Here is a 27,816-nt window from a genome sequence, read left to right on the forward strand (position 1 = left end):
CTCCTATGGTTATAAATTGTGGAGCAAAGACCTTAAATCAAGATCCCATGTTTGGATGACACACTAAGTCAAACTATGGTTTAGCTACCATTCTGCACTCAGCTAAAAAGACTGGGGAGGAACAAAGCACTTGCAAACCTTTTGCTGAAAGCCAGCACTCTCACAGTTGTGGTAAACCCTACTGCGACTTATCGAGGCATGTGAACCAGGCCACTATTATATCTCCCTCCCTGAGCACAACACAGCCAAAGGGAGCTGATGAGCTCCCTGTGTGGACAAAAAACCCTCAAAAAAACCCCAACTTGAATATTTGTGGAACAAAAAAAAGTGACCATTTTTTATTGCAAAGAGGAAGAAGAAACACTTGAGTTTGTTGAAGGCACCCATGCTGGAATCTGCCAGTTGGTTAGCTTGGCTCTAGTTCAGCAACATCCACAGTGTTCAGCTGCTGCCTCGATTGCCTCTGTTCTTCCACTGAGCGTTTAACCTCTCTGCTTCTGCAGCAGATGGGCTGAAATCTCTGTAGGGAACGTGTGTGATATTTACGGCCAGATTAGCTAGAATATAAGAACAGCCCAATCCATATGAGATAATCGATGGGTACCAGCAGATGTCATAGCACCACAGTAATTAGAAATGGAAAACTACTGACGCAACTTTAGTTATTGTGGGGAGAGGCAAATTAGAAAACCCGAAGCTTAAGGGCATTCTGTTTATTTACCAGAGACTTGACAACTGTATGTCATACAATTGATGCGCCCTCCCTATACAAGAGTTCGCTGGTGACTAATTTTATCTGTGGCTGTAGATCTCTTTGGTTGTCAGGTAAGTACTTCTCTTCATGTCAGATAGTTTTAAGGGGGAGCAGGAAACACTCAGGGCCTGGGGCTCATGTGTCTTTGTGTCTTTGACATGGAAACTCTGTCCTTACACACCAGAAGCACAACTGTTCATAAGAAGAACCCTGGAGGAGCAGGTCAGTAGTCCACCCAGACCAACATCCTATTCTCACAGTGACCAGACAGATACCTATGGGAAGCCAGTCACCAGAGAGTCGGAGTGCAACTGGGCAGAGTGCCTCCAGCTGTGGAGGGAGAACAAAGCCATAGCCTTTGTGGAAAATGGAGAGGAGAGAGCTCACTGCACATAGTTCGGCGCTCTCTCCCGCAACCAGTTTGGAGCTGCAGAGGAAGATACTGTTTTTTCACTGGTGCAGAAGCGATTAAGGTCTTAGGTCCCCATACGATGGAGCCTGCACTTAAAGCAAACTTTGGCAAAGACCTACTTGCAGCGAGCCTGCCAAACTGACAGCCAATCAAAATATGTCATGGAAATACCATCCAGCAACCCATGACATTGGTAGCACTAGGAAGCGGGTAGCGCTGTGGTCTAAACCAGTGTTTCCCAACCTTGGGTCTCCAGCAGTTTTTGGACTACAACTCCCATCATCCCTAGCTAGCAAGACCAGCAGTCAGGGATGATGGGAACTGTAGTCCAAAAGCAGCTGGGGACCCAAAGTTGGGAAACACTGGTCTAAACCACTGAGCCTCTTGGGCTTGCTGATCAGAAGATTGGTGGTTCGAATCTGCATGGCGGAGTGAGCTCCCGTTGCTCTGACCCAGCTCCTGCCAACCTAGCAGTTCAAAAGCACGCCAGTGCAAGTAGATAAATAGGTACCACTGCAGCGGGAAGGTAAACGGTGTTTCTGTGAGCTCTGGCTTCCATCCCAGTGTTCCATTGCGCCAGAAGCGGTTTAGTCCTGCTGGCCCCATGACCCGCAAAGCTGCCTGTGGACAAACACGAGCTCCCTCGGCCTGAAAAGTGAGGTGAGCGCCGCAACCCCATATCTGCCTTTGACTGGACTTAACCATCCAGGGGTCCTTTGCCTTTACCTTTTACCTGTCTGGGCTGTTCCACTAGCCTTTCCAAAGAGTTATCATACAGTAGAGGTCAGAATGAACCAAACTCCACTGTTACTGAGCTAAATGGCAGCATGACTTCTAATTAGGCAGTAGCATTAACAGATCATTTCTGGCCCAGAACAATTTGATTTTGGGTGCGAGAAACGCTCTGGTTTTTTTCCTTAGTGATTTGGAAATTTCTCTGGATGTTCACCTAGCAGTCAAAAGATCCCTGCCACTCTACTCTGTTTCTCTTGAAACATCTGGTCCTTGGGGATCTCAATTCAATTCAAAAAAGGCCGAGCAACACACTACTTGGGCCACGGCAGTACCAGGAGGCACCCCAAAGAAAAAAGGCAATTTTGAATGCCATTTCCTGCCATTTGTAAGCAGACTATTCATATTAACTTGGCATTCCCCAGCAAAATACTTTTTTGGATTGCACAGTTCCTTTCAAGGCTGTTTCACTGATTTTCTATCCCCATCTGTTTGAATATAGAACTGCCAAATGGTAATAGGTCAAGAGGCCATTCATTCTTCCCTGCCTCTGACTGTTTTGCCTTCCACCCACCAGCCCACCACTTAAAAAAAATACAATTAATTCCTCAGTGTTTTCAAACAAGCCCAGCAGAGGTGCATTGTGAAGCAGTGCCTGCAAAGCGAATTTATCGTGTGGGTGATTTAAGCAGTGGTGGGCAAGCTGTCACTCTCAGCCTAATTTCATGGGGGGAGTTGTGGGCCTTGGAAGAAGATAAGGAAGGGGGAAATGGGAGGGGGGAAGCCAAAATGGATGGAGCAGTGGAAGGGAGAAAGTGGGAGCCCTCTCCAAGTAGCCAGTTCAGACCTCTGCAGTAGTGACTGGTCCTTCCTTTGGGAAAGAGGGAGGAAGGGAAGGAGGGAAGGAGGGAAGGGGAAGACAGCAAGCAGAGATGGATGAATCTGTCCATTTTGGTTCCTCCTAACCTGTCATGCTTCCAATTTTAAATCCAGTCCTCCACAGTTCTGCAGCAATTTGCCCCCTTTTTTGTAAAAACAAATGAACAAACCATGCACAAAATCCTTATGGAAATCCATCTGCATTGTTGTGCCAATTTCCCCAATAAACACATTTTTATCCGGAAAATATCTAGTATTTAGTGCCTAGTCACAATTAAGCAGGGGTGGGGTGGGGAAATAAGATAAAGGCTTTTTTCAAAAGTGTATCAGTTGTTGCTGAAGTAACGCAGCACTAGGAAGCATAAACATATGTTAAAGTGGAATGAAGGAAGAGACACCAGGTGATCTTTCTTGCTTTCTTTCTAATTTGGGAAAGGCTCAACATTTTGAGTGGTGAAAACTTAGAAGGAACGCTGCTTTAAAAATGTCAATACAATTACGCTGGATACCATGGAAGAGTAAAGTGACAAGCTAGACAGGGGGTGTCAAATGCTGCCCCTATAAGCAAAAGGAAGAAAATAGGAGTTGGGTGGTTGTTGTTTTTTCATTTATGGTTGGAATGCTAGACAGTAAGGAAATATTAGTGAATGGCTATAAAAAGGTAAAGGGGTAAAGGGACCCCTGACCATTAGGTCCAGTCATGACTGACTCTGGGGTTGCGGCGCTCATCTCGCTTTATTGGCCGAGGGAGCTGGCGTACAGCTTCCGGGTCATGTGGCCAGCATGACTAAGCCGCTTCTGGCGAACCAGAGCAGCGCACGGAAACGCCGTTTACCTTCCCGCTGGAGCGGTACCTATTTATCTACTTGCACTTTGACGTGCTTTCAAACTGCTAGGTTGGCAGGAGCAGGGACCGAGCAACGGGAGCACACCCCGTTGTGGGGATTTGAACCGCCGATCTTCTGATCGGCAAGTCCTAGGCTCTGTGGTTTAACCCACAGTGCCACTTGCGTCCCATGTGAATGGCTATAATTATAGTCAATTTTTTAAACTGATAAATTTAGTTGTTAACCTACTATTGTGCCTTTTTAATTCTACTAAAGGTTACTGGATCACTCGGAAAATTCAGGTGCAGATGGTACAATTTGTTTTGAAAGGAATCTTTATGCTAAATATTGGAAGATAGATTCTAAACCAGGCAACATAAAAGTAGGTGGCACGTGGTAGGAACAAGCTAAGAAACACTGAGTAGATGTGAAGAAAACACATGGCATATAAAGAAATAGGATAACTTTTAGTTGACTCATATTCAGAGTAAACCAACTGAAATAAATGGACTTAAGGAATTCACATTAATTTAGATGCTCTTCTCTGACTTGATTGGCTATCACCCTTTTTAAGCAAATGGAATCCAGTAGTCCAATTTGCACAGATATTTAAATATTTTAGATGTTTAAGATCTTTAGGGTACTTTAATAATACTTCTTATTCTTATTTTATTTATATGCAATCCATCTGTCTGGGTTGCCCCAGCCACTCTGGGGTGGAATCTACACACATTTAAAAAAACCATTCTGTAAAAGCATTTTAAAAAAATACATTGAATTTTTCACAAGGCTCACCACTGCCATCTAGTGTCACATTGTATATTGCACTTAAAACACACTTAAACTGTTTTATTGGTAGCTATATAGCTGAGTCCTGGGTCCAAACAAAATATTAAAAGCACAATGAAACATGTACAAAAACTGTTGAAGATACTTAGGATGTTTAAACAAGACGTTTTAATAAGATAGGTTTATATGCAGTCCTTTTTTTCTTAAAAAAAGTTTAGGGGTACTCTCATTTTGACTCAAGAAAATCACCATTTTATAGTTCAAATTTGGAAAAATAAATACAGTAAATGGACAAAAGTACAAAGATTCACAAAATGTTTAGGGGTATGAGTACCCCTGCGTACCCCAGAAAAAATGTATGTTTATATGTTTATATGTATGGCTATTTTTGTAAATTGATTAGCTCCCTCCTTTTCTGGTTAAAATAATGAACAGCTCCCCTGCCCCCCCCCCAAAGAGAGAGAAATAACATTGATAGGCTAGAGACTGTCGCCATATACAGCAAAGGACCTTTTCATAAGGATTATTGATCATCATAGACAGCAGAAAGCAGGGGTGGCGCATCCTATTTTGCTGCCTGAGGCGAAACAGGAAAGTGGTGTCCTGCCACCACTGCCCTGCAGCCGAAGACTCCCTTACTTGGGTTGTGCAGCAGCACCCTTGAAGCAATGAGGATAGGTTCCGTCAAGATCTCATGGCACATATGAGCTCTCACGAGATTTTGGGGACAGCTATGCAGAGATGAAATCTGTGGTCTGTAATGATCCAAAATATTTAAACATGCACTGTACACAGTGTCAGATTTACGTATAAGCTAAACAAGTTATAGCTTAGGGCCCCACTCTCTTGGGGACCCCCCAAAAAATTAAAGGGGAAAAAACTGGATGTACATTTCCAAAATATAAGATAAAAAACTAATAAAATAAAATAAAACCTACATACAGCAACAGTGTTTTGTTTTGTTTTCTGTAGGCTCCTATGATGTAAGTAAAATACTTATTTTGTTATGTGCAAATGGCTTTAGATACCTATTAGGTCCATAAATTACCACATAGCATATATTCAACACAAAAAACAGCAACAATTTGTTGTTGACAAAGGACAGCTGGACATATAAAGGGCCCCATTACCTTCAGTAGCTTAGGCCCTGACTGTACACCAAAAGCTGTACACTAAATCCGGCCCTGACTGTACACCAAAAGCTGTTAAGGGCTAATGACACACACACACACACACACACAAATATATATAGTAATATACAGTGGTACCTCGGGTTACAGATGCTTCAGGTTACAGACTCCACTAACCCAGAAATAGTACCTCGGATTAAGAACTTTGCTTCAGGATAAGAACAGAAATCGTGCTCCGGCGGCGCGGCAGCAGCAGGAGGCCCCATTAGCTAAAATGGTGCTTCAGGTTAAGAACAGTTTCAGGTTAAGAACGGACCTCCAGAACGAATCAAGTTCTTAACCCGAGGTACCACTGTATATATAAAAAGGGAAAGGACCCCTGACAGTTAAGTCCAATCGCGAACGACTGTGGGGTTGCAGCACCCATCTCGCTTTACTGGCCTAGGGAGCCGACATTTGTCCGCAGACAGTTTTTCCGAGTCATGTGGCCAGCATGACTAAGCCGCTTCCGGCGAACCAGAGCAGTGCACGGAAACGCCGTCTACCTTCCCACCAGAGCGGTACCCATTTATCTACTTGCACTTTGACATGCTTTCGAACTGCTAGGTTGGCAGGAGCTGGGACCAAGCAATGGGAGCTCACCCCACCGTGGGGATTCGAACCACCAACCTTCCAATCGGCAAGCCCTAGGCTCAGTGGTTTAGACCACAGCGCCACCCGCGTCCCTTAACACACACACATATATCCAGGCTTCAACATACAGAGGTGGGAGCAAGTTATTGAAAGATTAATATCATCCCGCTCTTTAGTGACTCTTGCAGATGTTGCCTTAAAACAGGGCTGGCCCTGCCATCTTGTGGCTGAAGCAAGCTCTGGCATTCATAAGGCAGTAGGAGCCGACTGTTTCTACTTACTCCTGAGAAACAGGAATGAAAAAGGCAATTTGCTGTTTTACATGGCAGAACCTTAAGCCACAGATGAATGAAACAAAAGAACTTCTCAGATCATAAATATATGATAAGCTTTGTATTCAAATGCACCAGCTGATGAAACACAAAGGATAGCCTTTTGGAATGTTGTCGCAGTCCGGGAAATGGAATGGGAAGCGTTGCAGTAAAATAGGCAATAGTCCCAAGTTTTGCTTGGAGCAGCTAAAACAGGAGGAGGAAAGACAGGGGCTAGGGTAAGAATTTATGTAAATGGTTACATTTATTGATGTCTTTATTACACTTACACCCCCAACTTTCCACCATGTAGGTCAAAGCAATCAAAATGCCCACCCTCCATTTTATCCTTACAACAGCCCTGTGAGATAAATCAGGCCAAGAGATAGTGAGTTTCATGGTTGTGTGGCGATTTCAGCCTAAGCCTCCTCAATCCTAGCCCAACACTGTAACCTCTACATGCCTCTGGCTCATGGCTCAGTTTTTGGATGAGGGCTGACTTGGGCCAGTTCACATAGAGTGGAAGCCCCCAGGCCCCTGAGATCACCTTAGAAGCCAGCATTAGCACAACCGGATGTCTTCATCTGCCCCAGCTGCAGTGAAACATGTCTCTCCCCTTTCAGTCCCTGCAGCTACAGCAGGCTCTGTAATTCTCTGCAAAGCGCATTCCTCCCGTTGTCTTCCAAGACAGAAGAATGCCAACCAAATCCCAATGTGTTCAGTTGGGCTTCTGTTCTGGCAAGGGTTTTTTGTTTGTTTTAAGCAGGAACTCAGGGGAACTAAGTTCCCTTACCTTTTAAAAAGTAGTTGTTGTTGTTGCTGTTATTATTATGATGATGATGATGATGATGATGATGTCTGGGGAGGACTGGAATGGTTATACACCCAATTCCTAAGCCAAAAATTCACCTATATCAGTAATCAATAAAGTTGTGGCCATTTCTAATCCAGATTGTTGTCTGCTTGAGTTTATTAATCACATCTTACATTTAGCCCCCCCCCCCTCTCTCTCTCTCTCTCTCTCTCTGTGTGTGTGTGTGTGTGTGTCACTGCAACTGGACCCACAATACACAAACTAACTAACTTCATGGTGAGTTTCCCCTTTTTTCCAGAAAAAAAACCTGTGTTCTAGTATGGTTTTGGATTAAAGTCTTAAGGATCTGCCTAACTACCCACTATCAAAGTCAATGTCCTTAGCTTTTTCTTGGTGGGGTGGAAGAAGCCCAGCTTAAGGATCACTTTCAGTGCAGTTAAAAACATATGGATGCTGTCTGGGGAATCTGCAAACCTCTTCAACCTCCTTTAGTGGCACTTAAGAACTGAGCTGCATGCACAAAATACTTTCTGATAAAGAAGGCTTTTACTCAAAGTAAGTAGCCTTGCATAAAGCATTTCCTCAAATATATTCAGCACACGAAGGCCAAAAACATAGATAAACAGAGTACCATACCCTGAAAGCAAGCGCTACAGAAAAATGCCAGTTGCCATTTAAATTTCAAATCCGCCTTTACTGGAAAAACAATGTAAGTAGAAGTAGCCTGGGATCTGCAAAACCTCTGCAAAAGGCATGTCAACATCTCATCCTTCAAACATCAGGAGGCAAAGCAGAGACACACAACTGGTGGAAGTTATTGTTATTATTATTAAATGTATTTAATAAAAGAGGGAGCCCAGAGGGAAGAGGTCAGGGACCCCTGAGAAGGAGGACAGCTGCCCTTCACCCAGCTGGTGACCAGATCTTCTCACCAGGAGGAGGAGGGAAGGGGTTGGGCAGACACTCCCAGAATGCCTTGCAGCCCTGCCAGACCTTGGAGGCTGAGGCTGCCCCCCCCCCATCATGGGAGACACCCCATGCTACAGCAACACCAGCAACTCACCAGAAGCCATTGTCCTCCTTCGTCTCTTGCTCCTGAGGGTCATCAGAAGGGCGATGGAATCAGCTTGGATCAGTGGCCTAAAAATGAGGGACAGAGACATCCGTCAGTGGGGGGGGGGACTAACCCTTCACCACCCCAAGCCCAGGGGGGACCTCTTATGGAATATGCATGCTTTTAACCATTTATTTCATTCTAACTTTGTAGATTAAGTTTTAAAAGTTGTTCCTATAAGGCAGTTGAAGACTTAAGTTGTATGCTTTGCCGAATAGAAGGCATCAGCCCTGATAATATGGAAGAGTTCAAGGCTCAATGACAGCAGAGCAACCAGGACAGGACCATGGCATCCACATGCGTTTGTGTTGTGTGCGCGCGCACACAGTGTAGGGCATAGCTGTCAACTTACAGATTTGAAAATAAGGGGCCAGCAGCCTCGAAAATAAGGGGCCAGCAGCCTCGAAAATAAGGGATCAGCAGCCAAATAAGGGATTTTAGACAACCAGCTCCTTTCCTTTCCCCATAACAGTCAATCGAAGGAGCCTCCAAAACAAATCCAAAAGTCGCCCCCCAAGAGATCGCCGCCCGCCATTGTACTCAACCAGCTCCTTTCCTTTCCCCCCACCATGTGCCCCCGCTCCAGACAGACCTTTTCCCCGGCAAGGGTGAGTGGGCCGTCAATGACGTATCCATCCAATTCCGAGCACAGGTATGTTCAACCTCTGAGCCCCTCCAAGCCAAAGGCAGAAAGCCCAGCCAGCAGCCAAATGAAGCCTCAAGTGGTGGTTCCCACAGCGCAGCAACCCAGCAAAGGGGATGCAGCAAGGAAAACCACCGTCACCTCTGTGCTGGGAAGCACTGAGCAAAGGCGAGTCCCCAGGCAATGCAGCCGATTTGATTGGCACAAGGCATGCAAGCTCCACCCCCCAGTCGTTCTTAGACTCCTTATTGGGTGAGCAATGCAGCCAAGCAACACAGTTGGAGCCTCCCTCCTCCCTGGCCGGCAGGGAGGGAGGGAGAGGAGCTGCTTCCTTTGAAACCTGGGAAATTTACGGGACATCATCAATAAGGGACCGCAGCATGAAACGGCGCTCGGATAAGGGAGTTTCCCGCCAAATAAGGGACAGTTGACAGCTATGACAGTGTAGGGGTGCTACTTGCTGAAGGTACAACTGAAATATGAAGGGGAGAGGGGAACAATGGGGCCTAAAAGGGAGACCCCTGCCTTCTTTCAGAAGCATTTCAACTGCAGCCGCCGACCCTTCAGCTTCAGGAACACTATGAGATCTTTCAGAAGCAGGGTGTTCAGGCCTAACACAGAGACAGACAGACAGAGTGAGGGATTGTTGCTCACCCACTCCACTTATCCTGAGGAGAACATCTAGGTGCCAGGCTGCAGAACCAGGCCAAAGGCCCAGCAAGTCAGAGACAAAGGAGGCTGGACCAAATCAGGCCCTTGAGCCCATCTAGGCTCTGCCTGGCCAAAATGGTTCTCCAGGGTCCCAGGCAGGGAGTCTTCCCCTGAGCCCTATCTGGAGATGCCGTTGAAGCTGGGACCTTCTGCATGCCTAGCAGGTGTTCTGCCCTGGAGCTACAAAGGCCCTTCTTCCAGCCAAACACGGTCTCTCTGGGAGAGTTGTGATCTGCGGCTTGTTGTATGAGAGCTCTAGCTACCCATGAAAGTTGGACGCTTCGACACCTAAGGTTCTACTTTGTTTTAGGGATTGTGTTCTAAAACTGCTTGGTTCTCTTAATCTTTTCGAAAGCTGCCTGGCGACCTTGGCTTGGTCTAGCTCAGCCCTGTCTCCTCTCGCTAGACCACCAAATTCACCCCAGATGTACAATTTCACCAATTTCGCCGTCAGTCTTAAGGAACTAGAAAAAGGCATGGAAGAAGTGTTGGCTCCCACTGACTGTCAACTGAGGCCAGACATCAGACACATGGAGAATGGAGAAATTGATCTGGCTAGCTAAGAGAAAGAGAGACTAGAAGAGAAGCAGAGAGCTGCTCATAAGGAACGTCAGAAGATGAAGCCGAATGGAGAACAAGATGGTTTTATCAGGGCACCAATCCATACCTTGGGACTCCTGACTGGTTATACTCAGGAGGGTACGTTGATAGAAACTTCTTTGACTGTCCAGATATATACAGTGGTACCTCTGGTTACATACGCTTCAGGTTACAGATGCTTCAGGTTACAGACTCCGCTAACCCAGAAATAGTGCTTCAGGTTAAGAACTTTGCTTCAGGATGAGAACAGAAATCATGCTCCAGTGGCGCGGCAGCAGCAGGAGGCCCCATTAGCTAAAGTGGTGCTTCAGGTTAAGAACAGTTTCAGGTTAAGTACGGACCTCCGGAACGAATTAAGTACTTAATGAATCAATTTATTAATATGGTCACAGACCAGCATCAACACACACAATATCACAGATCATAAAAAATATCAGAAATACAAGGGACAATATGAATATAACAAGGCTTTAAATATAAAAATTAAAATTAATTGTTAGCGTGTCCCCTGTAATTAACATTTAGGGGTTTGAACATTATGGGATACCACTTGCTTCCTGCGATTAATTGCAGACGCACAGAATTTAGCTACATTTAATGTAGTCTTGGGATTCTTGTCCTCTAGCAGTAGTTTTAAACTATGGTATTCCGATTCTTTCCTGGACTTTTGCAAAACAGGTGTAATAAAAGTCAAACGTATATCCTCATAAAGACGACAACGTAATAGTACATGTGAAGCAGTTTCAACTTCCAACGAGCCACAAGGACAGACCCGTGCTGTGTATGGTTTACCCTCAAATCTGCCCTGTACTTAACCCAAGGTACCACTGTACTGAAATCTTGAATGCAGTTGCTCCTTTGCCCAGATCTGGCAGACTTTACTCCAGTGACTCTGGCACCGCCATGACCAGAAACCGTCCTTTTACTAAAACTAAATTTTACTGAAAATGATCAATCATCAGAGAAGGAATTGTCACAATTTTGATTCCCAAACTGTCTCCTGTCGCTGGCAGCAGTGGCTCTCCGGGGCTTTTAGACTCCAGAGTCTTTCTGTCACAAAGCCACAACACCTCCCCTTTTTGATTCCTATCTTAATAGAAAGGGGGGGGGGTCTAAGTGGCAAAGCCAACTGCAGAGGAAGAGCGCATGCCCCTCCACTCTGAGAGGCCTGTGCCGCGTGTTTGTATGTGTCTTGGCAGAAGAGGTCATTTCTTTCCCGTGCCCACAGTCTTCTTCTTGCTGATGCACAGATGCAGAGGCCCCTCCTGGATGAGTTGGTGCTCCCTCAGATCAAGGTTCTGCACAGCAGGGGCAGAAAAAGGCAGCATTTCAGGGAGGTGGAAGAGCAGGACAAGGCCAGGTGTTATGTACTGAGTTGAATAGGATCCAAATTGCAGCAGTCTGATTGGTCCTAGAACAATAAGCTTCAGAATGCAGCAGTCTGATTGGTCCACAGGAGCCACCCAATCCAACTCCAGGTGGAAGTGAAGTCGCAACTTGATTGGCCTACAGGAGAATCCCGGAATTAGCCAATCATGTGGCACCCATTGTGTAAATAATGTATATAAAGCAGACATTTTGGGGGAACTTCCATTCCTCTTCACCACTATGAGCTGAATAAAGAGCATGAAATCCACACTCGACTCCAAGTATATTTCAGGGACTGGAGGGGAGGACAAAGGGGAGGCCCTACCTGGAATTGCCTGGCCAGTGGGTGACCGTTCTTCTGCAGAGACCTGGCATCCAGGCGCTTTTGGTAGGCGGCGAACTGCTTCCTTCATGAAACTCCTTAAACTCCTTGCGTGCCAGGCAAAGGCACTGGTGCTCACAGATTGACTCTGAGCAAGAAAGGTGCAGAAAGAGAGAGAGAGGCATAGAGGCTGCCTGCAAAGTTGGTTTCATTTTATTAGCTTGAAACCCAACGCAGATCCCAGCACAAACTAGGAACAAGGCTGCATTGAAAAGCAAACAGGTCTGAAAGGCAGATGAGCAGCAGTAGCAGCAGCCCAGATGCATGAAGCAAAGGGATCCTTGTTTGCTGATAAGAAAGTGGGCACTGAACAACACCTATTCCCTGCAGACACAGCCCTATGGGCACTAATGCAGGCAGACAGGGGTTGTATAAACACAGGACATCATCTCTCCCCCCACCATCACCCTCCTTGGGCACTGGCTTTCCCCAGTAAGGCAGGCTCAATGCAGCTCACAACCTCCCAAAGTTAGGAAGCAAAGTTATGGAATCATGGAGAGATACAGCTCTCCTGGGACACCCTCCCCACCACACAAATATATGGAGAAGGAGGAAGAGTGTGCTGGGTGATATTATTCAGCAGCAGAGGGTAACAGGCCAGGCACCGCATCTTGCAGTCCAGGAAATTGGTCAGCCGGCGGCGGCGGCATTCAGAGCCAGCAGACAACAAAATGGATGAGACTTAACTGAGACTTGAATCGAACAGGAACTGAACTGAACCAAAATGGCTGTGTGACTCTGCTTTTATAGAGTCACACTCATCTGGTGAGTAACTTACAGCAGGAACAGGAAGTTACACACACACACACACACACACACACCGGCTCTGTCCACTCTAGGAAGTAAAGCATGTTGTAACTGACTGCACTGATGTAACACATCCTACTACTGAGGCATCTGATCAAGGCCTGTATTTTAAAATCAGCTTAAAGATTTGCAAATGTTTCATGCCAGGCAGAAAACCAGCTGGCTAAGGACTTTGGCAGATGTTTATCCTCCTGGACAAGGGCCCCCCTGATTTATAGCAGAAGCAGGAGACAAAATTCTCAAAGTTGTAACAGGGAATTATAAGCTGGGAGCAAAGGTTACACTGACCCTACATATTACAGAATACAATCAAGCTGCAAAAACACTAATTAAGAGTTAGTAAATAGTAGGATTTATTGTTTAACAGAAAATAATACCATGTGCCTCCCATTAGAGACTAGCCACATTTTCCTAAGGTTAAAGGGCAAGAGCTAATGGGAAAAGCAGCTGGCTGGGAAAGGGGAGGTGTAAACTCAAGAGTTTTACTTTGCAAAGGCCTTTTCTTCTAAAAAGCTATCTATGTTAATGTATGAGATTTGTTGGCTTAAATGTAATTATGCAAAGGATTTAGAAAGTAAGAAATGTTAGATTCTTATATTAGATTCTTATTTCATTGATGGTGTGTGAGAATGTGAACCCAAGATCTCTGTTTAAGACAGAATGTAAGACCATGAGCCATCTGTTTTAGCCATTTGTTTTGGAATGGAGGGGCAACAAGGGCAAAAGGTGATCTGGTAATTAAGGTGCCTTGTTGAGGCAAATGTAAGATATATGGCTACTTGTCTTCCATTTATGGATAGAAGGAAATATAGCTCTTTGTCTCCCATAAAAGGTAATAGGAAATGGGTGTATCTTTTATGATTGGTTCTAGCAAACAGCCAATAGGAATTTCAACCAGGCTGATTGGACAGAGGCAGCCAAAGGAGGAGCAAGGGGGCTGGGCTGAGGAAATATAAGTGCTGACCATCAGGGCTGGAGTGGGCAGAGCTTTGGTAACCATATACCACTGTGCCTATCATTTATTTGTCTGACAAATAAATCATTATTTTAATTTCTCTATTGCTGCGTTGAATATTTCATTCCAGCTAAGCGTTAACCACAAGCAGGGTGCTACACTACAACAACCCTGTGAGGTAGGTTAGACTTAGAGGCAGCAACTGGCTGCCACCTCCATCCTCCCCTGCCCAAGGCAGTGGATGTCTCTGTATAATCCCCATTCCTGGGGGGCATTGTGCTTGCGCTCCTGCCCCCCTGAAAACAGGCTGCAAGACTGGCTGGGTCCCTTGGGCCTGATCCTGCTGCAGAGCTCTTTGGATGCTGTGCTCCGATTTTTGGCCTTTCTCCTGACCTGCCCAGGAAGAAGCGGAGGCCTGGGCCAGCCACAGAATGGGGACCAGTCTGGAGGGGAAGCAGACTTACTGTGGATCTTGAGCAATTCTTGTAGGTTGGGGAAAATGAGGGCCAGCTCCTCCTGTTAAAGGAGTTTCTATTTATACATCCATTGGTAAAACAGGACCACCAGACTATGCAGCGAGTGTAGGTGGGAGGCCTCCATCATAAACAGCTCTGTGCAAAGAGGGCAGAAGAAGAAGATGATCAGGTTGAGGCCGAATCCCAGCAGAGTCTGGAAAAGAGGCAACTAAAGTGGGTTCTTTCAAAAGAGACTTGGGCTCTGCCTTACAAGGAGAGATGGATCCTGCTCTCCTCCTGAACTGGAAGCAAAGCCCAGAGTGGCCACTGGTGGGGCGCCAAGGAGCTGCCTTGTCCAGTCAGACCATTGGTCCACCTGACCCAAAGTGACCTCCACGGCAGGTGGCTCTCCGGTGCCTCACGCAGGGGTCTCTCCTTCCCAGGCCTTCCTGGAGATGCTACTGCACTTGGGGTTCATGCAGGCAAGGCAAGTGCTCCACTGCTGAGCTATGGCCACTCGCCAGCCTAGATACCAGGAAGCACCCAATGGCTCTGCTGGTTTTAGGGTGGCATGACTGGTGTGGCTGCACTGGGTGCCATACTGCAGGGGGTGCCCAAACAATGCTTTGGAACAGAGCACAAGAGGCAGCAGTGGGCTGGGGGCGGGGGGCGGGGAGGAGTTGCACAGGGTGGCACTGGAATTTGAGAGCCCAGAGTCCACCACTGCCATTCTGGGTCTTGTTTGGAGAAAGATTCTCTCCTGGCCATTTTTGAGAACTCCAAAGTTCCAGGCTACCCTTGGGAGGGAGAAGGAAAGAGATTCTGGCTCTTCTGTGGAAGAAGGGAGAAGCAGGGGTCTCAAGTCTGTGCCATAGGTCTCCAGCCCTTGATCTGGGGGCTCTCTTGGAGTTCAGCATTAACAGGGGAAGAAAGAAGACATGTATGTTACATCACTGATAGATGAACACTTTCAGTTTGGGGTACGGGAGGTTATTTATGTATGCTACTACTGTGGCCTGTGTTTCGTTAGCCCAAAAATGGAAGACAAGTAAAGTCCCTATTAAAAGTGATGGAATATGTGCAGCTTGCAGACTTATCATATAGAAAAAGAGAACAAGAAGAACACATGTTTAAAAAAGATTGGAAAATGTTTATTGAATATATGGGTGAAAATTGTGTACATATGAAAACGTTGGCAGCATTAAGATAAATTCAACAGTGTAAATGAGTTTTCATGGATGTAACAGTGGAATACTGAATGGTTTAGTTTAAGCAAAATATGCAGGGATTTATGGTATGTAAAATGAACCATGGAAAGAGAAGGGAAGTCACTGATATTTTAAGGTTGTTTAAATGAATATTCTAAAATGTAAAACAGAAAAACTTAATAAAAAATTATACCAAAAAAGGAGGGGGGGGAGAGAAAGGTCAAATAACTAAGGAGCATCTTTAAAAACTAGCTATGTGGCGGGAGCATGAATCTTCATGATGTCTCCCCCCTTTCCCATGATTTTACCTTCTGCGAAACCAGCAGCACATTATGCAACAGGTCTGAAAATATCCAGAACAGAAGTGATCTGATCTTCAACCAACTGGGCTTTCAACTGACCCAGGGATCCTTTCAAACAACTCAACTGGCCTCCTAGGAAACAAAACATTCTGCAGGATTCCACAGCTGGTTGTGAGGTCAGAGCTTGGCAAGGACTGGAGCCAATGGGCTCTGGGCTCCAGGAACGCTCTCTCTGCCACACCCGTCACCTGGACACTTCAGGCAGCTGCCAAGCGTCTGGCCCCACCCTGCATTTACCCCCAAAGCAGAAGGCTCAGGCAGCTGAAAACCCTGAAACCCCAATCTTCCCAATTTTGCACCCCTCTGGAGAATCGAAGGAAATAAGGCAGGCCATGACTGTGATCCACTTTCTGGCACCTCTTTAAAACTCACCTGTTTGCCCAGGTGTGGCTGGATAATAGGCCATAATTTGGTCACGGTGTAGTCTAGGTTCCAGGGGGGGTGAATGTTCTTTTTAAAAAATGAGATGGGGGCTTTATTTACCTTCTCTCTCTGGGTGCTCACCCACATTTGCCACCTTTAGGCATCTTTTTAAAAACATGTTTGTGCACCTAGAGGCCTTTCTTGGTGCTTTATTGCATTATTACATAAAAACTCATTTTTTTATCTAAGGAACTTGGTACAGTGGTGCCTCGCAAGATGAAATTAATCCGTTCCGTGAGGCTCTTCGTATAGCGGTTTTTTCATCTTGCGAAGCAAGCTCATTGACAGCTTAGCGGATTAGCGCTATTAGCGGTTTAGCGGCTTTTAGCGGATCAGCTGATAAGCGGCTTATCAGCGGATCAGCTGATAAGTGGCATAGCGGCTTAGGAAAAGGGGAAAGGGGGAAAAAACCCGCAGGAACTCGCAAGACATTTCGTCTTGCGAAGCAAGCCCATAGGGAAATTCGTTTTGCGAAACGCCTCCAAAACAGAAAACCCTTTCGTCTAGCGGGTTTTCCGTCTTGCGAGGCGTTCGTCTTCCGGGGCACCACTGTATATGATGCAATTCCTCTCTCCAAATGATCTTCACAATAACCCTGTGAGGTAGGCTTGGCTAAGAGCCCAAAACCTGGTCCAAGGTCACCCAAGGAGCTTTCTAGCCAAGAGATTTGAATCCTGGACACCTGGGTCCTAGTCCAGTCTGGACACTGCAGTACATTAACAACATGGATGGCTTTAAAGGAGGATCAGACTGAAGGAGAAGGCAAATCATGGCTACTAGCCATGGCTGCAATATTTGCCTTCACAATCAGAATTAGCAACGCTTTGGAACAGGGCTGGCCCAAAACATTTTGGCAGCTGAGGTGAACCATGAATTGGCACCACCCACCCACCCCTATTCATGGAATTGGCAGCCACCTTTTTCTGAAGCCACAGGAACCCCCCGTTACGATAGCCGATATTCTGGCCAGCCAGGGAAATGGGGATTGACAGCAGCCCACCCAAAGAAATCACAGCATCCACAGCCAGTTTCTGGGCCAGGAGGAAACACTGGATGTGATTGGAAGCAAACACACATTGCTTCCAGTTTGAAGTATTGGTATCTCACCTTGGAGACCTGGCTGAAATGCTACACAGCTGTTGGGCCTTAGTTTAAACTGGCAGGCACCTAAGTCCTTCACCAGTTATAGCCCATTGGGGTTTTCTTTCCTATAGCTAGGAGGATGTACAATCAACACAACATTCAGTGCTAAACCAATCTAATGAACAATTGACTATTCTATTTGATTAATGTGGAGCAGCGAAAGCATGGATTCCTCTTCAAAGCAAGCATGTGACCATTTGCATGAACCTTACAGAAGGGTGTTTTCCGCTTCCCAGTGTCCACAAAACACATCTACTTGTGCTATTGGAAGTGAAGCCAAGGGGCACACCCAGATAGTCATCTAGATTTAACATGTAAATGACAACACATTTACCCACAAGAGGTCAAACCCAATCACATTCATAAAGATGTAACATCAGTGACATTTCCTGAGTTCATTTGCCAGGGGAACAAGAGAAACCAAGCTGACGTTTTGGAGAGTGTGTTATCATTTCATCTCACAAGATTTATATGCAGCTTGAATGTCATAAAACTTCAAAGTGGTTTTAAAAAAGAATAAAACAATAAATTTACCAGTAGGTAAAAGCAACTATTTAAAACATTTTAAAATAATAACTAAAACCAATGAAGCTAAAAACCAAATCAAAATATGCTTGTCTAGTATTCTTAGTGAAAACTCAATGCCAAAGTCATTGTAGTTATTTTTTTTAATAGAAAACCAAATAATGTTCCCTCGAAGAGATTTACTGATTTGCTGAGTGTATTCGTTCACAGAATAGAACTCTCAAAAACCTTCCCAGTCAGAAACAGGTCACTACCCAGCTTTTTCGAAGTATCTGGTTAATATGCTATAGCAGTGATCCTCTTCGTTACAAGGTGGAATTTATTCCGACAATTTAAACAAGTCTGTTTCCCTTGCTCTTTCAGAGTACTATCCGATAGCTGTTTTTGTAAAAGGTTGCATAATCAAAGCCCTGATACATTATGCACATAATGTCTTCCAAAGTAAGTCACTTTCAAGGTCATGCGGCAATCAGCAGAGCCTAATACCACTTTTTTACATACAGTAGTTCCTATCAATCTTCAGCTAGTACATTCATTCAGGTAGAACTATATCATAGGTTTACAAGACACTTTAAGCAATGAATGCTGTTAGGCTCTAAACTGTACATCCACTTTTAGACCCCATGTGCAACCAGTTTCTTTACATTTTAGCATATAATTATGCTGGTTTTACTGCTAGTCACCCCCCACCCCACCGTAGGTCAGGTTATGATCTGGTAGTGGTCATGGACAACAGCTGAAGCTACAGTAATTAACAGTAGCTAGCTACTAATAAACTCCTAGAATATACTTCAGCTTGAAGCCAGTTCTTCCAAGACTTCCTCTTCATTTTCATTCCGGCTCACGGCAACAAATGTGTGAATAACCCAGACTGAAAATAACAAAGGGGCTTCATGCAGCCTGGAGAATGAACTGAGCCATGCTGTGAAATGGCATTGTGAGAGCAGAAATTGACGGTATTCTTGCAGAGGTTGTAGTATAAATGCCGACAGCTGCCTAATAGTTTGCAATGTCAGCTAAACCAAGAATGGTCACATGGACGTCCACATTTTTCTGATCAGGCTGAGATTGGCACCCACCATAGCTAATAGCATTTGGGAATAATTTCAAAACCCTTCTGCCTTCAGACCTTGAGGAATAGGATTTACTGTGCTGATACTAATTCCAAGCCAATTTCATCGACTTCTCCTGCCAGATTTATAGTTTGCAAAAGTGGGTGGGTAGAGCACCAGCCCTTACTTCAGCATGAATTCAAGCTTACCAACATATACATTCATGAGAACTTATGTTTTGTGTCTTCCAAGTTCAGGAAAGGCCTATATGACAGGTTTAGAGAGATATCAGCAGTTGATTGCATTCTCCAGAAGCTATCTGGATATGATCTGGAATTCCACAATATACTGTAGGCTCTCCAAGAATCCTTGTTAATTCTCAGCATTCAAGCACCAAATTCTTCATAACACATATGATTCTCCTAACCTGAAGCGAGGAAGGAGTATTTCCCTGATAAAGCAGCAGCAGTTGACACTATTACAAAAACATTCAACAGAATTTCCACTGCCAGAGCCCAGGATTAAGGATGATAAACTACATTTTTACCCAATACAGTCTGTTATGTAATCTTTGGCAACGCTTACAGTCAAAGTATATTTAAATGTGTTTGTGTTGGCTGTTTTCTTCTCAGTTTTTACTTAGTTTACCAGGTAGTCAAGAAGCTACTAACATGCTTATGATTCACTGAAGGCTCTTGTTTAATGCATCCAAAGCAATCAGGAGTTTTAAGATAAGAGACGTTTTTATTTAAGCTGCAACACACATGGTTTTAATACAACATTTAAATCAGGTGAAAAGTAAAACACCGAACTATCAGCAGTAGAACATTTCCATTGGAAATGTGTTAAAATTCTCAAGGATCTCGTGTTACCATCTTACTGCAGTTTTCTTATGTGTTTCTAGCCTACACTCCATATGTTTTCTGTAGTCATGCAAAAGCAAATAAGGTTTTGAATGGGAAGTCCATCGACTGCAAAGAATCATTTTTCACAGAGTAGCCAGCTTGGGTAAGAACAAAACCTGCAGAAGTTCCTCATGTAAACACACACATTTTAGAAGCCATGAACTTTCAGCTGCTCCTCCTTGACAATGCCAACCTGCAGAAGAGAAGGAGATGGCAGTAAGCCGGCAGCAGTTAGAACCTGAAAGTCCAACACAAAAATGAAGTTACACACTTGTCAATCCCAAGGCAGATGGAGAAAGAGTTAACATACAGATGAAATTGTACCAATGTACAATGGGGGGTGGGGAAGAGAGACTCTTTTCGGTCTGAGGTCTGCCATCTTCCCGGTGTGCAACTGTCTATGGGTTGCAAGCCAGAAGCAAAACTGAGTGGACCAATGGAGGTGAATCTTACCTCTGTTATAGTTGGCTACATGAGAGCCAAGGGTGGGGGGAAATCAGACACACACATTCTATCCAATGAAGAATTATTACTGTTCAAAGACTCATTTCAGGCAGGCTAAAGCACTCAAGGGAGGAGTGGAGCAACTCCTAGTACGGGGCATGGACCCAGGGAGTGAGTTTGGCCTTGGGAGAGTCCCGAGGGCTGAAGAGAGAAGCCTGGAAGAACACATCTGCCCCCTGGACCAGTGCCCCCTATGGTACAAGAGGATCTACAGGAGCCATTCTTTTAGGTTACATTCAGAGAAGTGCCAAGCAGTGCCTTATGTAATTAAGTAAGTTAATTTCTTGTGATAAAATCCAGCTGCTCAAATATATATCTCCGACTGCCGAAGTCAGGCCTGTTGCACTCCTCCCCCCTTGCCGCCAGTATGACTCAACTCACCCCTTTTAGTCCAGGCAGCAATATGGCTCACAGCTAGGGGTAGTGACTCACTCAACCCTGCCATGTTATGTTACATTCAGAGTCAAAGTGTCTCGCTTAAATAGGCTTCCAAGTGCATTTTAACATTTGAGCAAGCAGCCTGAGCTGACTGACCTCTAGGAGGAATTGGCAAATGTTCTTCCTCTGGTCCCCTTGCAACTGGATCACTTCCCCGTATTCAGGATGCTCAATCACAGTACCATTACAGGCAAATTTCTACAAAGAAAGGTTTAATGCTTTTCAAAACCCAGTAGCAAATTATGTTTAGATCACTTTCAGAAGAGAACCAAAATCCATTATTTTGGTTATTTTTTTTTCCTTCAGAAGACATGCTCCAAAGGCTTTGCTAGCAAATGAGATATATGCTTTTCTAGTGATGGATTTTGGCAGAAGTTCCTAGATGCTTGGAGCTTAGAATTGCAGAGCTCAGCAATGCCTAAATCAACTGCAGGAGTCAAATCAATGTCCTGGCCCAACTTCACATTTCCCCCTACAACCTGACCACCACAAACTAGATGAGTAGATTTTGCTCCATTCCCACCCAACCTCAGATATCTTCCCATATCACCTCCCAGGTTTTTTCCTCTTTGCTCCAGGCTTGTCTCCCCACTTTTTTTTACTACTGTTCTAGAAATATAGAACTGAATGTTCAAAATAGAACTCAGTGTAAAAACATCAATTCCTCCTCCGCAACACAAATTGGCATTGTCAAAAACAGGCAACACGGTACTGAGCTATTTGTTCCAGGAACAACTTTCTGGTTACCTTTTGCAGCAATATATCTCCTTATGTGGCTTTTAAGTCATTTAAAAGGGTCTGGATCCATTCCTAGACAGTGACAATTGTAGAAAAGAGCATGAAAGCTGGTTATTGCAACTAAATTGACCAGCACACTGCTCAAACATTAAAATTTTTTCAGTTAAGACTGGCTGCTCCTGTCAGTGCATTCAACATCTGAAATGGTCTTATACTGGAAAGCTGTCTCAACCAGAACATTTAACACGCCTGTCGCAGCATTTGATCTTTCACTTTCCCACTGGAAATTTTTAATTTACATGCATTTCTCATTCAAACACAAAAGCTTCAGGACCTAAGAGAAGAACAGCGCTACCTTTTTGAAGGCTTTCACAAGCTTCTTTTTGTCATAGTCATCTGCAATTCCCTGAACAGTAGTTAGTGTCTTTCTGCCGTTTCGTTGCTGGATCCTTATATGAATGTAGTCTTCAGTCCCTGCCGGGAGTAAGTCGTCACCCTTAGTTGCATCAGCAAAGGGGTCTGGAGGGGTGAAAAGTCCACATGAGTTAGTCTGATGCAAACCTTCAAGTTCCTACATATTTTGAATGTCTTTTCCAAATGGTAGATAAAACATACTTCTTAGTATTCTAAACTACTTAATCCAGACAGCAGCAATTCTTTACCATGTCAATACAAACATGATCGTGATATACTGTCACATATGGTAATTTCTGCATAACTGTGGGTGTTGTCTGCTCTCTAAGGCCCATACCTGGGCTCTGTTTCTCAGAGTCTTCATCTCACCTTGAGAACTTCCTCAAACACTAACCAGGAATACTCTAACACAAATGTATTCAGGACAGACTACTAACTGTGGGGAGAAAAACATGCCAGCAACCATAAGTAGTCTGATATTCCATTAGGCACCCTGGTAGTGACAAGGTTTTTATTTTAGCCTTTGTCCACTAGTGCTCCCAAACCCACCAATTCCTCCACACAATGTTTCACTGCTTGCCTGCTACTAAAATAGAAGCTCTTTTCCACCTATGCCTTGTTTGAGGCTCAATCTGAGGAAGATCAATTCCCTGCTTTTAGGCCAACCAGCTACCCGGATGAGGAAAAGGTCAATCTACCTTCAAAGAACTCCTTCCACAGCAGTCTGCCATGCAACTCCTGTGCATTGTAGAGGGGAGATTCTGGGGCCACTTCCAAGGTACACTGTCGGTTCACACCAGGCACTGGAGAGGCCTGTTGGGCTTACCCATTGACACATAGGAGCCCCCCTGCAGCTGCACAATGAACCTAGAGGTAATGCTTTGGCAAGTTAACAAGGGGAGGCAAGGGCAAGTCCAATATAAACACTGGGTACAAGCTGTACAATGAGGGAAGGCAGAGAATTCCAAATGGCCCTAGCTTTCAAATCGTATTGCATGAATGAGGAAACTGTGGCCCTATGAGCATCGTTGGCTCCAACTCCCATCAGGCTACTTCTGCGTCACTGCAAAAGTTACAACTTGTTCACAGACTCCAATATGTCCAAGGCTAGTTCTGAGAGACTACAAGCCTGTGCCACACTTCTGGCTGTAGGGAGGGCTGGAGCACCTTATTGTCTTTCATGTTTTTATTCTGAATGAGGAGCAACAAGTCATATGACCTCCCTCCCTGCAGTCAGAGCTTAGACAAAGGTTGACTACCTCCGTGAACTCCTTAAAATGGTGCTGTGTTCTGTGAAGCAGAAAGTGGATTATGAGAGAATACGGCAGAATTTTAGCTTAAAGGATCTTCCACTGCTCCCTTAGCTGCAGAGACCAAGCCTACAAAATCTGCACTCCTTCATAGCTACTTGTCACTCCCCATCTGAAAGAGCAGAGTCAAAGTGGAGTCACACTGAAAACCCATTATCAATTTTCCACCTTTCCCTCCTTTACCAATTGACAAATTCTAAAGTCCTATCCAATTCAGGCATAAACCTCTACGAATGAAAAACGTCTTCAAAAAGCTGTTTTCAACAGATCAGGAAGTTTATTCGTGGCAAGGTGGATGTATCTGTGTTCAATACAAATCAAGGAGTGCAATTTTAGAACTGATGGCTACGGCAAAGATGATAAAATGGAGGCTCTTTGCATAGAAAGAGGAATCTCACAAAATAAATTCCCAGATAAATTCCCTGGATAGAGGAGAAATTCACCTCAAGACTGGTAGGAGAAAATGGAGAGACTGAGGTACAAAAGCTTTGCCTAGGCCAGGGGGTGGGGGGAGATGTTGCTGGACTCCCATCTCTCATTAGCTTGTCCAGCATGACCTGGGATGATGGGCGCTGTAACCCATCAACATCGGGGGGGGGGGATAGGTTCCCCACCCCCTAAGCCTAGACTGGAGAGGGGGGAATCACTTGACTGAATGCTCCTCAGGAGAATAATGTCAAATAGGCACAGAGTCATTGATCCCTCAAGAAAGAACATGTGACAAGGCAGCTCTCCCCCGCCCCCCCCCCAAATACAAGTATTAAGTTAGCAAATGAAAGGAGAAGGAAGGTTTCTCAGTTATTATAGCACTGAGAACTGCAGGAATGAACTGCAGGGCTGGTGATCTCAGCTGCCCAGACAGCTTGCAAGATGTCAAGTGGGTAGAGCAAGCCAAATTCCTGAACCGCAATGCTGGGGAGGGGGGCAGGGGGTTCCTTGAGGCAAAGGGGTCCCTCTGCCCAGTCTTTCTGCTGGTAACGAAACTCTGCTGCAGGTGAGGAAGTCCCAGGAGCAAGGGGCACCCTAATGTGTCACTCAAACAGCAGGTCAAGTCGGTGGAAGCTACCACTGGTGTTACATTCCTGCTGTTGATAGCTAGCAGAACACACACCTCCCTAAAAGAAAAAGAAACAAGAGAAGAGCTTGCTGGTACAAAATCCACTGGATCCAGAGCTGGCCCTTCTGCCATCATGTGACAGCAACAGACCCACTTTGGGCCTCTTCCCATTACCAACAAGGGTTGCCTGCCCCAGCTTCAACCCTGGCAGGGCAAGCAGAAGGGCTGAGGATGCAAGACTTGCTACTACTCCACTAACCCCACCCTTGCTGGCCAGGAGGTTGCATTTTATCCCAATTCTTAAATACGCTGTTAGTACAGCTTTATGTCAACACCTGGCAATACTAATGTGGAAGGGTCTACAGTAGGCTACAAACCAAATTTGGTCAACACAGTAATAACAAATGGAAATAGCTGGATCGGGTGAGTGAGTGGGTAAGGTCTTGTGCACTAGGCTAGATAGCTATATAGAGGGTGTTGCACTATATAGAGGGTGTAACTGATTTGTCACAAAGGTATCAGTTACGGGAGCAGGAGTTTACTGGTGAAGACATCAGCAAACGAAGTCTTAACAGCGGACCATACAATACGGACCAAGGTTAATAAAGTGGTTTAACCTAGCCCAGTGTTTCCAAAAGCCGAGTCTCCAGCTGTTTCTGGACTACAACTCCCATCATCCCTAGCTAGCAGATCTGGTGTTCGGGAATGATGGGAACTATAGTCCAAAAACAGCTGGCGACCCAGGTTTGGGGAAACCCACAAGCTACACTGAAAGTCCCAGTTTGCAAAACAGCCGCCAACTAGCAGAACACAGTAGAAGCCTGTTAAAGAGATACCATAATGAATAATAATAAAAAAAATATTTTATTATTTATACCCAGCCACTCTGGGCAGCTTCCAACAAAATATTAAAATACAAGAGTCCATCAAAACATTAAAAGCTTTCCTAAACAATGCTGCCTTCAGATGTCTTCTAAAAGTCCGGTGGTTGTTTTCCTCTTTGACATCTGGTGGGAAGAACTCTGGCCCTCCCATCCACAAAACACACTTTTAAGCCACTAAACACCCAACATTTTTAGATAGCAGGGGTCAAGCAGAAGTGTCCCGGCCCCATAGCAAGGAATCAACTCTGCGTGAAAGGAGAGAGGGTGAAGGGTGTGGGGGCAAGCGCAGAGGGGGCAAAGGCTGCCACAGCTCACCTTCCCTTTGTCAGACCAGGGGCAGGAAGATGCCAAGACCCGTGCCCACAGCAGCAAACTCTTGAGGCTTAACAAAATGGACTGGGCGCAGCGTAGGGAAAGAGGTGTCTTTGCTGGGACCCCCCAAAAATCTTGCGCGCTGCATCCATGCACCCATTTATCTCAACCTCCTGGGTGCTGCGCAAAGGGATGCAAAGGCTTTGCCGGGGGAGGGCGGAGGCAAGAGGGGAGCCCCCCCCCCTTATGCGCACCCCGTTTGCTGCCAGGATAACGGACACCTGGGATGGGCATCCCCCAGGCCCATTTCCCTCCACCAAAGACCGAGGGAGCCCGGGGCGGAGGCGGGTCGTCTTCGCTGCCGGGCCTTTGCGCCAGTCCCCGTCCGATCCTGCGCTAGCTGCGCGGGGGCCGCCGCTTCTTACCGAAGGATTGGAGGTTCTGGATAGTGGACATGCGATTCTGTGGCTGGGCGCTGCTCGGGGGGAAAAGGCCGCGGCTGCGTTGGCCCGGGGCTCCCTCAGGTTCAGCAGCGAGAGGAAGCGGGGGCCGAGAAAGAGAGAGAGAAGAGAGGGAGGGAGGGAGGCAAGCAGCCGGCGAGGAAGGCAGGCAGAGCGGACGCGGCGGGACAGAGGAGAAGCAGAGGCAGCAGCAGCAGCAGCTGATCTAACGGCGACGTTCGCTCACAAAATGGCCGCCCGCTCGCCCAGAGCCTCTCCTTCGCCCAAGCGCGGGGCACGTGATTGCAGTGGGATTCGTCCCCCCGCCCCGCGCGGAATGCCGGGAAACGGAGTCCTCTCCGCCAGAGGAGAGCGCGAGGGAGCTCGCAGGAGGGACTACAACTCCCGGCGGGCAGTTGTTCTGGCGCTCTCCGCCGCCTCCCAACCGCCTTTTTTGTGTGTGCTTGCCGTCGAATGTCACGTCAGGACGTGTGCGAACGCGTGTTGCGGATGATGATGATGATGATAATAAATTGATGTGTTATATATATTATATAAATTATATTATAAATTATAAATTATACATATTATAAATTAAATTATATGAAAATTATTTTATAAATTATTTTATATACTGTATAAATTATACATATTATAAATTATATTTTCATTTATGATAAATTATCGGCATTATTATTATTATTATTATTATTATTATTTTATTATTATCATCATCATCATCATCATCATCATCATACTGCCCTCCATCCGTACATCTCAAGGGCAGTTCACAAGGTGGAAACACAAAATACATAATAAAAACAAAAAACAGCACAATTTTCCCACTCCCACTCCCCCAAACACATTAAAAAGGGGTATCAGATGTTAATCAGCCCAAGGTCTGGTCGAAGAGGAATGTTTTCACCCGGAGCCTAAAAATATATAGTGTAGGCACCAGGCGAGCCTCCCTGGGGAGAGCATACCACACACAGGGGCCACTGCAGAAAAGGCCTTTTCCCGTGTCGCCACCCTCAGGACCTCTCATGGAGGAGGTGCACGAAGAAGGGATCGTAGGATCCAGATGGGGTCATATAGGGAGAGGCAGTCCTTGAGGTATTGTGCAAGTTAAGGCTTTATCGGTCAAAACCAGCACTTGCGATGGGGCCTGGAAACTAATGGGCAGAAAGATGCGGTAAGGCAGCGATTGAATCCTCGTTTTGCAAACATTACAGGCCAGGCACACCCCTCGCAATAGCATCACATTACTTTGTGCTTGCTCCATCCTGATCCCTCAGGACAATGGATTGCATAAGCCTCTCATTACCCCTGACAGAGTCAGGGATACTTTGTAGTGCATGGTATACAGGGTCCTAGAGGTAAATGTAAAGGTACACCTGACCATTAGGTCCAGTCGCGGACGACTCTGGGGTTGCAGCGCTCATATTGCTCTATAGGCCGAGGGAGCCGGTGTTTGTCCACAGACAGTTTTTCCGGGTCATGTGGCCAGCATGACTAAGCCGCTTCTGGAGAACCAGGGCAGCACACGAAAACGCCGTTTACCTTCCCGCCGGAGCGGTACCTATTTATCTACTTGCACTTTGATGTGCTTTTGAATTGCTAGGTTGCCAGGAGCAGGGACTGAGCAATGGGAGGTCACCCCGTTGCGGGGATTTGAACTGCTGACCTTCTGATCAGCAAGCTCTAGGCTCTGTGGTTTAGACCACAGCACTACCCGTGTCCCCTATACAGGGTCCTAGGCATTGCCAAAGATTACTTTGTCCTGGG

General features: G+C 45.7%; 1 protein-coding gene and 2 long non-coding RNA genes across 4 annotated transcripts; 1 reads left to right on the top strand and 2 right to left on the bottom strand.

Annotated features, from left to right (window-relative positions):
- Positions 1–306: 306 nt before the first annotated feature.
- Positions 307–15,949, bottom strand: LOC310828469. 2 transcript variants are annotated; one of them, XR_014556921.1, is made up of 4 exons: positions 15,833–15,949; positions 14,326–14,472; positions 8,345–8,421; positions 307–557 (listed from the first exon to the last, which is right to left on the bottom strand). It is a non-coding gene; the product is annotated as an uncharacterized lncRNA (long non-coding RNA). The 2 variants fall into 2 exon arrangements; XR_014556922.1 differs by lacking the exon at positions 307–557 and adding an exon at positions 6,265–6,664 and having other exon boundaries at positions 8,334–8,421.
- LOC310828523 lies at positions 13,185–14,025 on the top strand. Its single transcript, XR_014556999.1, has 3 exons — positions 13,185–13,371; positions 13,582–13,640; positions 13,674–14,025. It is a non-coding gene; the product is annotated as an uncharacterized lncRNA (long non-coding RNA).
- A 3,804-nt stretch (positions 15,950–19,753) lies between the features above and the next one.
- Positions 19,754–26,316, bottom strand: EIF1B (eukaryotic translation initiation factor 1B). Its single transcript, XM_083706222.1, has 4 exons — positions 26,017–26,316; positions 21,970–22,133; positions 20,973–21,074; positions 19,754–20,127 (listed from the first exon to the last, which is right to left on the bottom strand). The coding sequence occupies exons 1-4, from the start codon at positions 26,045–26,047 to the stop codon at positions 20,083–20,085; spliced, it is 342 nt and encodes a 113-aa protein (XP_083562348.1). The 5' UTR covers positions 26,048–26,316; the 3' UTR covers positions 19,754–20,082.
- Positions 26,317–27,816: the final 1,500 nt, after the last annotated feature.

This window comes from Podarcis gaigeae, assembly GCF_964106915.1.
Source record: "Podarcis gaigeae genome assembly, chromosome: 12".
Classification (NCBI taxonomy): domain Eukaryota; kingdom Metazoa; phylum Chordata; class Lepidosauria; order Squamata; family Lacertidae; genus Podarcis; species Podarcis gaigeae.